Genomic DNA, 12,559 nt, shown 5'->3' with positions numbered 1-12,559 from the left:
TGCTCTTAGTACCTGGTTTTGTACCATTTGAACCAAGCATCGGGATCCATCTAGAAAGACTAGATCAAAACTAAAAAGCACTATGGTGGCACCTCACATGCCGGAGAACGACCCCTTTACTAGGCATCGGTCCAAGTGGGTGGTGAACATCTAACTATCAAAGTTCCTTTGTAATGAGTCTGCATAGACTCATACGTCACTGTAACAAACTCCGACGTGAGGGGACACCTCGACGGGCTGAGGATTTTTCATCACTGCCACTAAACCCATGTTGGGTTGTTCTCGTTCTGATAATAATCGTTGGATATCCCTCGAGGAGGACTCTAGCTAACTCTGATCCAATCAATGCGTCAGATATCTTGACCAGGAGTAGTCTGAATGAATTACATGCGCACAATCGGCCCGATAGCTGACCCTGCCATACAGAATAAATGTTAGATATCACCAGCAGTTCCATTGCATTTTCCGTACACGATGATATGAGTCACTCTGATGTTGACCCCGCCCTCTACCTCGACGATGTTGCAATACTTCCCGAGCCGTCGGTCGATGAAAGACGCAACGTGCACGTACAAAACTAGCCTAACCTAGCAACGTGGCTGCTGGATGCTTTTGGTGGAGGCTAGCTGGGAAACAAACTACCCAACGTCAAGGGCAGAACTCGCGGAAGCACAAGAGACTCGGCGACTGAGCAATTATGGCAACAGGGCCGTGTCGGCCCTGTGTTCATTTCTTGTTTATTGATCCACACGGTACGGTTTACAGGGGGTTGTAGCTGCGTATTTATACTTCTATATCTGTGACTATTTATATTTATTATCTATCAATACTTCTATATCTATATCTATACCTAATATTAATGAACGGCGCGTTTTCTTGATTTTTTGTAGTTGAAATAAATTACCCACCATGCCTCTCGTAAGAGAAAATAACTCTTCATTAATTGTTTCTCTAACTTTTCTCGTCAGACATTGAAACTCTCACTAAAGTGAAATAAATTACCCCATACTTCGCGAACCAACCTGTGGTTGGATGGCCAGGACGACGGTGGTATCCCTAGCCCATCAGAATTCAAGTCCTAGACTTGACATTATTCCGAATAAATTCAGGTTTCTGGCTATGTTGGATCAGTGGGAGGATTTGTAAAAATATCATGATGCTATACCGGCTCCGTCTCTTGGAGGTGCTTATGGGGACAGGATGGGGATGAGCGTATGCTCGTGTATGTGAGTGACTTCGATTGTATTGTTCAAAAAATTACCTACCCCACCACTCTTAAGTAAAGAAAAATTGTTCGTTAATTGTTTCTCTGAATTTTTCATCTGTAATCGAAACCACCCCTAAAGTTGAAGTAAATTACCCACCTCGCCACCCGTAAAAGTGAAAAAAAATGAGCATTCCTCCGAATTATTCGTTAGTCATAGGGCCCATAAGTTTCTATCCATCGTGAGACTGACCTTTTATTTTTCTGTTCATACACGCATCGAGGATGTACCAAAAAAATATTACACGCATCAAGGATCAAGTCCAACATCAATCCATCGTGAGCAAGTTAGAATGCACACGTCTTACATCTGCATGCACTCCGGTTGGTGCATAAATATTCATATACGTCCATATATATGTAGTATGAATATTTGTAACTGGATTTGAAGACCATGATTTTATTATCTCGTAGGCCTTTTTGCTAGTCTATATCTATATCTATCTATCTATATATCTATCTATCTATCTATCTATCTATCTGTCTGTCTGTCTGTCTGTATCTATATCTATATCTATATCTACATCTATATTTATATCTATCTATATCTATACTTTTATTTTCTAGCAAATATGCCCGTGCATTGCAACAGGAGAAAAACAAACAAATTATGCATATGTGGTAGAGATAAGGAGTATTAAAATGTCTTTTCACAAACTATGTCTGGATGATGTCATGATGAGATAAGGGACTTTTAAAATATCATTTTAAAAACTGAAAATGTGATGGTCTCATAAAAACTTGAGGTCGTAAGGCGCCACAACGAAATGTTTTTTGGCTGAGCAAACTGCATTGCTGGACCATGCCTGAGCTAGACTGATGAATGATTGGTCTCGCCTTGACCCAGCGTACCGGTGTTTTCTGTAACCAGTAAAAAATTGTGGCACCAGAATAAACATAGTTGTGTATGGAGGCAACATTTAGCCATTTTCATATAGCTTACAAAATCGAACCCATAGATAGTTGTGTCAATTTTTTGGGGCTTAGCGTTGTACTGAACACGGAAACCTTTTTCTTACCCGAGGCGCAAGGGACTAAATAAAATCTAAAAACGACTTCTACAGATCCCCTAATAAAACCTCTATGTAAGCGGCGGTTTGTTTTGTTCGTTATTTACGGACCTATTTTAGTTTCTGTGAACATTTAAAAAATCATGGATTTCTTTTTTCAAATTACCATATATCTTTTTGAATGCATGATCATTTTTTCAAAATCATGAACATTTTTATTTCACTAAAAAATAAAATCATGAATTGTTTTTATAATATGCGAACAGATATTGAAATGATGATCATTTTATGATTTCTTGATATATTTTTCCAAAACTCGCAACTTTTTGAAATTTGGACATTTTGGAAATCACAAATTAATATAAAAAAGAAAAAACAAATACAAAATGATAAATGAAAAGGCAAAATATGAAATAATAAAAAGCAGGGACGTTACGACTAACACATGGGCAGGCCCATTACTGCACACGGGGAGTAGGAGACGCGCGGAGAAAAAGGGTAGGAAAAAGAGCAGAACCTCGGATACCTTAGCCAATGCGCTACCTGTGTGCTTGTGACATCTGAGAACCAAGTCTGGAGGTGTTTTTGAAAAAACAACGAATCGTTTTCTTGTGGCATAGTGGGTAATTTAGGGCAACTTCGGGGACAATTTTATGATGGACGACCAGAAGCGTTAGCTGCTTTATTATTAGGGATATATTTTGTACTAATTATATTGAAATTTCTACGTTAACTAGAAATAACAACCATTTATCTGGTGGGACCAAATTATTATATTGTAGATTCACCCACGCAATCTTCTTTGTTTTACAGGCAACTCACATAATCCTTTCATCGTTGGACTCTATTAGTTATTAGACAAAAAAAATAAGCGAACACGATGATTGGTTTTACCGCAATATTCACGTGGAGTAGCAAGGGGCGCCTCCTAATTGTCAATCTCTGCCCGATCTCATGTAGAAAAATAACTTTATCTGCCCGACCACTCTCTTCTATATGTCTCCATGTTACGATGATGTGGTCCTCATCGTCTCTAGGCTCTAGGCGCTGCCGACATGGCTCGCTTTCCTCCTTCACCTTTTTTCTCTCGCACGATCTAATGTATTTTTCTTTGTTACGGCTGAAGTGGACGGTGTATAAGCCCTAGCCGCCGCCAAGAGAGACAACTCTTCCGGCGCCTCCTCTCCACCAGCGAGCTCTTGGTCTTCGGTGGTGAGGGGGCCACCGGATCCCGCGCGTGCGGATTGTTTTAGCTTTACGTTTTAGCTTAGGTTTTTCGGTCATTCGACGTATTGGCTTCGGCGACAGAGACAGCAATGCTAAATAAAGAATTTCCGATTTAATCTCCGGTGAGGCAATTGTTTCTTTGGTCAGTGATAGATTTGGGAAACAGTTTGTTGAAGTGGGGATGTCTTGGCAGCAGCAGTATCCTTATGGTGGACATGTCTCCTCATACTCCGCCGCTATGACGACATCTCCAACGTCGGTGTGGAGCTTTGGAGGTAGTTCAAGATCGGATGGAGAAGCTTGAAAGACGGAACGTGTGCTAAGTTCGTGGTTGATGGATGGTAGGTATGGTTTCCTTCTTTCGCGTCTTAGTCGTGGTGGGGTACCAAAACTGGAGTTCGTTGGCGTGTACTGGGTGTTGCCCCGATCTGATTGTTCAACGACAATGGCTCCACTTTTGGTGAGCCACCTTGGAGGTCCGTAAAGCTACATATCAGCAATGGAGCCGCGTCGAGCTCATGTGAGGAAATGACCCGTCATTTTTTCCCCTTCGATCAGAGCCATTCTACTGTCTTGTCAGTTTTGTCATGTCGGCCTTTACGTTAATTGTATTTTAATCTTTATGATATGAATGAGACACTTATTACTATGGGAAAAAAATTGTGTAGATGCATCTACTGGTCAATCGTGCCAGCTTTTCCCTACACGCCTCTTTCATCTCCAACGATCTCATGAGATATTTTTATTTTCATTTTGATAGATGTTTTGGTAAAGGGCGCTTTTATTAACTTAAAATGTAGCATCAAACGGATACAAAAGTGTAATGTGTAATACCGGGCCTCTGCATAGGTAGGATGCACACAGCCAATTGTGCAGATTATGAAAAATGTAAAAAAAAATAACATATTGGCATGAGTAAAGTCGTCAAAGACCAACACTATGAGGTGGACCGATCCGGAGATAATGCTCCCACACATGTTGGGTGAGAATCTCCCTAGCCCCCCACTTCAGCTGCATACACACCACCTTAAACAATGGTTGGTACTCTGTTCGGTATAGCATAGACCACGTACGAAGCCAGTGCGTACAACGAAAAATTAGCTGCAATGTAATAGAGTTTTTGCAATTCAAAATCAAATCATTTATACACAACCACAACGACCATAGTAAGGCATACGCTCTGACTCTTATTAGCGTTCAGAACCTATTTGAAATAGCGTACAACTAATGACTGAAAATATGGGCAACACTTGTGGGCGAGTGCACATTGGATCCTATTTGGATGACTAACCATGTAGAACGCACAAACTTGCACTGAAAAAAAGTGTTTGATTGTCTCGTCATGGGTACAAAAGCTATACTTGCTTCCTTGCCGGTTGCGATAGGTGAGTTTGTCTTTTGTTAGCACAACTCCATCCAAACATACCACATGAAAATTTTATCTTTTAGTGAAATCTTCGACTTCCAAAATTTCATGTTAACATCCACGTGGACCACTGATTTCATGAGTGTATGGTACATAGAGTCGACTGTGAAGGACCCAAATGTAGTTAAGTTCCAACGAGAAACATTGTCAGATTAACCAAAACCAATCGGGATAACAGATTTCGCCATGTCGTAAGGGGGCAAATAACTGAGCTCCTACGCAAGAGTATCATTCGTATCGTGAACAATGCGGTACAAAGCTGGTTATTGTTTTTGGCAGATTTGGAGTGCATGTTCCACCGGAAGGTTGTAAACGGGATGTCCAAGGCAATCGAGCCTGCTTTCCTACTCTTTTCTCTTCTATGATCTAATGGTATTTTGTAAGAGTTCATGTGCGCGTTAGAAAGGATGTGCGTCGGGGACGGAAATAATCAAAATTGCACCACTGTGCCATCGCGGCCAGTGATGTGCAACCATTGCGATTCAGCGTAGATTAACTTACCGGTGCAGCAACCTACGGGGCTGTCAGTGCTAACAGCCCCGTGGTGGAGTCTGCTGGTGGCGATTCTGTTGCACTGCCAGGCGTACACCACTGTGTATTGGCGCGTGGTTGGCGACAAGTGCCAGATTGCAAGAGCTATGTCCAATTTACTCGGAGGTACAAGAGACGGCGGCAAGCACAACTAGCTGATATAGAGAAGAATATACTTAGTCCACGACCTTTGCTAGGATTGATGCCCTATTTGCTGAAGAAGCATTGCATGGCAGCCAGGCGGTCCAGCAACGACATCATCCAGGTCCATTTATCTGGCTGGCAGTAGACACTCACAAAAGGTACTCCTCAATATATTTACTATTTTGTCTCTGTACCTGTTTATTGATGGAATTGAGAATCAAGTATTAGGAGCATGAGAGAGAGCTCCGGTGAGTGATTGCGATATTTTTGTTGATAGCTTACCAAGCTGACCACTTGGTGAGAGCTCCGGTGAGTGGGAAAGCTAGGGTTGATACCAACAGTGTGTGTTGGACTACTATTTTCCATAAACCGTCGCCGTCGCCGGTGGCCTCCGGCAGGCAAAGCCGCGCCTGCGCAGAGCAGCCGGCGGCGGGCGCTCTGGCTGCCGCTTCCGCATGAGATGGGGATATCGCGTGCGGATGGCGGCTGACCGGCGCTTGGCTCCTGGGTGGCGTCCTGGCTCGCGGCGGAGGTGGTCTCCGGCGCTCGGCACGGGATCCGCCCACGAGGGTCGGCGCGCCGCTGTGGGCGAGTGGTCGCGGTCGTGGCGCCCATGCGGGCCCGATATGGATCCTCGCGAGCTGCGGCCGACGCGGTCGGTGGTGCTAGGGTGGAGGGAGGCTCGGCCCCCTGCTGTGCATCCGGGAAGAGCCCTTGCTGCCTTCCTCCGGCCCGGTGTCGTGGTGGTGCCGGCTGGTGCTTCGGCTGGTGGGCTGCGGATCTGGCAGCCCGTCCGGCGAGTTGGGGTGGGGTGGCAGCCCTCCCTCCCTACTCGGACTTCCTCTCAGCTGTGCCTGTGCAGCGTGCGGTGGCCGCGCGATGGAGGTCTACGGTCTGGATCCTGGGGCGGCGGGCCCGGGACGGTGGTGGGTGACGATGGCTGCGGTGTTCGTGGGGTGAAGCAATGGCCGTGGTGTGCCGGTGGATCAGCCGGTCTTCTGTCCTGTGGTGCAGCTGCTGGTGAAAACCATGCCTGTCTACGAACGGGGCGACAATGGTGACCTCCACGGGCGTCGTAACCCAGTTGAGGGCGTCGTCGCTACAGCTTGTCTCCCTGACTGAGTTCCGGTTGTGTGGACTCGTGTCTGATGGTGTTGCCGGGGCGGCGGCCCCTGGTTTTGGTGGTGGCGGCTTCGGCCAGGGGGCGGTGTGTGCCTGGGCGTGGCGGATCGAGGGATCCCGCGGCCAGATTGGAGTCGGCTTCGGCAAGGGTGTGGTAGTTGGTGGGTGGTGGTCGGTGGTGGTAGGTGGTCGGCGCACCTTCAGGAGAAATCCTTGTTCCGGTCTACATCGGAGCCGGCGACGGTGGCGCCCACGGGTGCCGCGCCCTTTCTTGGAAGCGTCATCGTAGAGGTGTGCTCCTCCTCTCCACGGCTTGGGCTCCGGAGGGAAACCTCATATCCGCTGGATCGGGCGATGAAGGCGTCTTCGTGTCGTTCTCCTCCTTGGGGGCATCGTCTCGGAGCCGGCTACGATTGGGAGACCGGTGGATGGCGGCATCTTCGTCGTGTGGTTTGCTGAGGCAGGGCGCTGGTTTCTGTTTTGGCAACGATGATGGCGTCGAGAGGAGCTCGGGTCGCGGCGTGGACTTCGGTAGTCGGTTCTTCCCGGTGTGTCCGAGGTGCTCTTTTGTGGGTTGCTTGGTTGCTTTGAAGTCGGAGCTACGGTGGAGCGGGTCCATGTGGTGACGATGACAGGCACTCGGTGGTCTTTTGTGGAGAGCATGGTCGGCGTGAGTCCTGCATATTTCCCTTGCGATCCTCATCGTTGAAGTCGGAGCTGTCGTTTGCTGGCGCATGTGGCCATCTGTGGGTATGCGCCGTCATGGCTGTTTCACGTCGGTGGCCAGGTTGGCCGGTGGTGCCCATGTCATGTGGGTTGGATTTTATCGGTTTTAGCCCGGTTTTCCGCCAATTAACCGGGCAATTCTCTTCTTCTTAATCAATGAAAATGAAAAGTCTTTTGCCGCGTTTCAAAAAAAAAGAGATTCAAAAAACTGTGTTCCAAATAATGTGTTTGAAAGGTCGTTGCAAAATTTATCTTTGCCTTCCCCGCAAAAAAAATATATCTTTGCCTGATGTCTACCAATCTAGAGCAATCATGCGCATATAACCTGCCAACTACAACCGTGGACTCAGGGTATTATAGCTGTGCATGAAACTTTCCATATGTTGCATTAACATGCTTTTATTTCATCCCAAATAAAATGGAGCATACTGAAAATACGATGCATACTATCTAAAAAATACAATATATGCTACCTAAACATTGTTATATACTACATACTACGCGTACATACTCTCCGATTTGATAGATACTACATACAACATACAAATCTCAAGTGATAGTAACTACCACTGGTGGTAGATAAAATTTGTCATATAGCTTGTAAAATAGATTTTCACTACTAGGAAAAACACTACCAGTAGCGTAGGTTTTTTGCATACCAGTAGCGCGTGCACCCGCACTACTGCTACGGCGCTACAGCTAAATTTTAGCAGTAGCGCGTTTTTTACGCCGCGCTACTGCTAAAAAAGTTACTAGTAGCGCGTTTCACCCGCGCTACTGCCATTACGTACACGCGCTACCAGTAATGAAATAGTAGTACCGTTGGTAAACTACAAACGATACTAGTATCCTATATACTAGTAGCGCTCAGTTTCCTCCCCACGCTACTAGTAACTTATTAGGAATTAAAAAAATAAAATGAAGCAATTCCATTTTATCACACAATTGTCGTATCTACCATCACACAATTTCTCATTGTAGCTAGGGGCAACTCATGTATAATTCCTATCACACAGTGTTTGTGTGCCTAGTCAATGTGCGAAGCCTACCCGGCCTGATCATGTGGCCTGCAGCTGCAATGAAACACACCGAGCAGCCTCGCGAGCCACACCTGACCGACGGCGGCCGCCGCCTTGAGTTGTGACGCCGTCACGTCCCTAGCCCTAACCCTCAGCTCCAGCAAGCCTCGATCGATGTCGTGCTCGTGCCTCACCACCAGCGGACGAAGGAATCCATCGGCAGCCACGACACCATTCAGTCCACGAATCTCTCGACGACCGTCAGCGTCGCCACCACAAGCCTGCAACATTACCAACAGAGATTCAGAAACTTCAGATTCTTCGGAAGAATGACACGGAAAAACAATGCGGTACATGTCGATGCCAATGTGCTACAATTTTTTTCCGAGATTCTTATTTAAGCCATAATGCTAAACTTAACTACACAGTGAAGCAGCACATAGCTACTTCCATGACAAAAGATAATGCAAAAGAATAGAAGCAATTCTGTTGTGTTGGAAGCACTAAAAAGAAACAGCACCTACGAAGCACACAAGGAGTTAGAGGCATAATTCTTTCGGTAATTTTCTATCTATCCATTTTTCTAAGTAGTCACTTCAATACCTTGATATCTTTCACGTTTTCAAAGATAACAAAGTCCATGAATCTACTGTTGGTAGAGCATAGTGACTATACAAACCGAAGCCTGAACATATATACCTGCCAGTTCACAGACTTGACAAATGAATTCTGAAGTTAATGGGCTTTTCCTCTTTCCTGAAGAAATCATTTGGTTTGCTCTTTGTTGGTACTACCTAGAAGAATTAGAACTACAAAAAAAATGGCATCACTCAACAAGGGTAGATAGACAAGGTCTATCTTTTGTCCTCAAGTGAGAATTTAATTTATTAAAAAAAGACTAAAATTAGGTTTCATATATACACATAGTACGAATTTACAGGAGAGTATAGCAGTAGCACCAAAACGAAAACAGTAAGAATGACGTCAAAACTGGAGATTCGGTAAAAAGAGTCATGTAAAAATGCTTACTGAGGACCGGATACTTACAGCTTTGCATAGCCCTTTAGACCAAACTCAAGGGCTTTGTCATAAAACCGTTGCACAAGCTTACGGGCAATAAATCTGTCACATAGCTACAAAACTGAAGTTAAATGACAAAATACAATGATTCTAAGTGCTGAATTGGTGTTGCACTGACACAATGATGCTAAGTGCGGATTTGGTGTTGCTCTGTGGAAGCAATTGGGTAAAGTTGGTTGTACAGAAGAGAAGCCCTGCCATTCTATCGAAATGATTTTGATACGAATCAAAAGAGGAGGTTGAGAATTTGTAACTCAGTAATACTAAAGCAAAAGTAAAATTTGATACTTAAATTTACTGTTGCAGCCTCCAACAGTTTTCGCTATAGGTAAACAAGAAAAAAGCAAAAGCACTTCCAGAAATCTCCCCAGATGCCACCCTAACTCTAAGTTACCAATAAATCAAAACATAGGAAAGATTCTTCATAGGTTCTATGAGCAGTGAATGTCTTTATTCATGACAAATACATTCTTCTCAGGAAGGAGGTGTCAAACTAAGTTCAAAATTGGTGAGAGTTCCAGTAAATTTGTAGACGCAGTTATAAGTGGTGTTCGTAGACTATAAGGAACTAACAACTATTCAATCGTCACTTGTGATAGAAATAAAAGGAAAATTTAGACCAAGAGAAGATACCACAATATTGGGACCTATGCTTGTACCAACACAGAACATCGGAGCCTTTGGATACTTGCGATGGAGATAATAAATAATTTCTCGGACATCTTCTGTCCATCCACCATCGTAGAGGCAATCTGACTGCCAGGTAAATAAAATTTATGGGGTGAGTGATGGTGAGTGACCAAATCAATTTATTCAGTGCACATCAAACTTACTTCTGCAGTCTATAACTTTGACTTTCGGCATGTTCTATTAGGTAACCAGGTTTATAGCTCTAGTAACAGACATAAATCTTCTTGACAATTTACAGGTGACAAGCGAATTGCAAACAGTAATCAAGAATTTGTAAGTGTGCAGCAAAGTGACAGGGAGATTGCGGAGAGAAATATCAATAACTAGAACTTCCAGCTTGAAAATTAAGGGCCTAGGAGAGGTTCCAGAAGATACCAGAGTACTGGATTTAGAAAATTACAGATCCAAACATACAACAGACAAGAGATACATAGAGCACTGCAAAGATGGTGCAGTACCAGAGGAGGCCATGAACGTACCTGTAAATTGACTCGTATTTATATACCTGATCGGCCATGAACGTACCACTAATTGACTCGTATATATGCGAGCAAAGTGAGGGATATTATAATGGTCTAATGGATCTCGTAGTCTTACTCGAAGATGGTGCAGTACCAGAGGAGGCGCACGACGGAGCCCCGGCGGACGCAGCCGTCCCTGACGAGATGCCTTAGGGGCGTGATGAGCTTGATCTCCATTGTGTGCAGGCCGTCGGACAGCACCAGGGAGTACCGCTCGACCCTGCCGCCTGGCATGCCGTGGCGGACCGCCAGCGGCGGGATCCCCACGGTGTCCACTACCTGCATCACCACCGGCGCCGTGTGCCACGCCTTGCTCTCCGCCCCTACACGTCCTCCACCAGCGCGGCCTGCCGCAGCACCACCTCGTACACCGCTTCCTCCATCGTCGTCCGCACCGCCACTAGGCTCGCCCTCGGGGTTGCCGCGCCGCCCCGCCTCCACGCCGCGGCGGGGAGCAGCCCGGGCTGGTCGCCGGGACGGGCCCGGTCGGCCGGGTGGTGGAGGAAGGATGCGCTCGCGTGCGGCCTGCAGGACGTGTACACGACGGAGGATCCCACCATGGATCGGGGAGAGGGAGAGACGGGGACGACAGATCGAAGAAGAACCAGGAGGGGATCCCGGCGGCAGAGGAGAGGAGAGGAGGTGGAGGGAATCTGGATCGGGGATGGGTGCGGTGTGGGGGTGCACTGGGACGGTTGGTGGGGTGGGTAATGGATCGGGGGTGGTCTGGTGTGGGACTGACGGACTGTGCTACGGTTATCCAATTAGCAGTGGCGTACGTTTACGACCCACGCTATTATTATGGTTTGTCCCCTGGGCCCGGTCGAGAATTATTTACGAGTAGCGTGCCCAAAAGAAACCAACGCTGCTGCTAAGCCATACCAGTAGCGTGCTTTGTACCCAGCGCTACTGGTAATTACCAATAGCGTGGGGACACAAACAAACGCTACTAGTAAACTTCTATGTATAAGCATTTTCCTAGTAGTGTTTACTTATTTACACCATTCAAATAGAAGGGAGTGGATCACTAGTAGAAAATGGCCCATTTGTCCCGGTTCATAAGGCCCATCTGTCCCGGTTGGGGAACCGGGACTAAAGGGTCGTTACTAATGCCCTAGGCCTTTAGTCCCGGTTCTTATACAAACCGGGACAGATGGGCCTCCACGTGGCCGCTCCGGCGAGCCCACGCAGGAGGGCCACCAACCGGGACCAATAAGCTTCCACGCGTCAGCATTTCAGCGGCTGGTTTTTTTTAAAGGAGGTGGTTTAGGGGTTTTGGGGGGTTAATTTAGGTTGGTATAGGTAGCTAATAGAGAGATGTGTCCTCTCTTATCTCCGTGCTACTGCTACTGCTATGCCTAAACATGACTTACATTGAAGTGTGGCAACATGTGGTGCATGTCGAAAGTAATACTAATCCTAACTTGATCAAGTTTGGATTGTACTACTTTCGACATGCACCACATGCATGTTGCCTTCACTTCAATCCAATCCATGTTCATTTCATCCACAGATATATAATAACTCTTCATGCTCGCATCATGCATCATCATAATAACAAGTCCTACTAATCATCATCATACAACTTCTATTCGTTATTAATAACAAGTCATACGATCATCATCCTGATAGTCATCAAACCAACCCTACTTTGTTCTTAGCACATGATCATCAATATTAGGTAGGACCTAAATACCCTCTTTAAGGTAAAATAGCATAAAACAATATAGACCCTGACTCTCCATTATGGAGAAAGGAGATCATCCTGTCTCCAATTCTTGCGCTTCGCTTCCTTTTGC

The 12,559-nt window shown here is 45.8% G+C and overlaps 1 protein-coding gene across 1 annotated transcript; it reads right to left on the bottom strand.

Annotated features, from left to right (window-relative positions):
- Positions 1-8,166: 8,166 nt before the first annotated feature.
- Positions 8,167-12,160, bottom strand: LOC109780624 (uncharacterized). The gene is made up of 4 exons (XM_040402991.3): positions 12,134-12,160; positions 10,837-11,510; positions 9,169-10,305; positions 8,167-8,750 (listed from the first exon to the last, which is right to left on the bottom strand). Exons 1-3 carry the CDS (start codon positions 12,158-12,160, stop codon positions 10,197-10,199), a joined length of 810 nt encoding a protein of 269 aa, XP_040258925.1. The 3' UTR covers positions 8,167-8,750; positions 9,169-10,196.
- Positions 12,161-12,559: the final 399 nt, after the last annotated feature.

Source organism: Aegilops tauschii, chromosome 3, assembly GCF_002575655.3.
Source record: "Aegilops tauschii subsp. strangulata cultivar AL8/78 chromosome 3, Aet v6.0, whole genome shotgun sequence".
In the NCBI taxonomy this organism is placed as follows: domain Eukaryota; kingdom Viridiplantae; phylum Streptophyta; class Magnoliopsida; order Poales; family Poaceae; genus Aegilops; species Aegilops tauschii.
The sequence above is the reverse complement of the archived record's forward strand: the minus strand, read 5'-3'. Positions and strand labels throughout refer to the sequence as shown.

Bases quoted from the DNA above. Each gene is read 5' to 3' on its own strand.
- LOC109780624 (XM_040402991.3), bottom strand. From the start codon at position 12,160: ATGCACCACATGTTGCCACACTTCAAT. The intron at 11,511-12,133 runs GTAAGTCATGTT...GGATAACCGTAG, and splicing joins ACATGTTGCCACACTTCAAT to CACAGTCCGTCAGTCCCACA. The intron at 10,306-10,836 runs GTAAGACTACGA...TTTACCTGGCAG, and splicing joins TGGTACTGCACCATCTTCGA to TCAGATTGCCTCTACGATGG.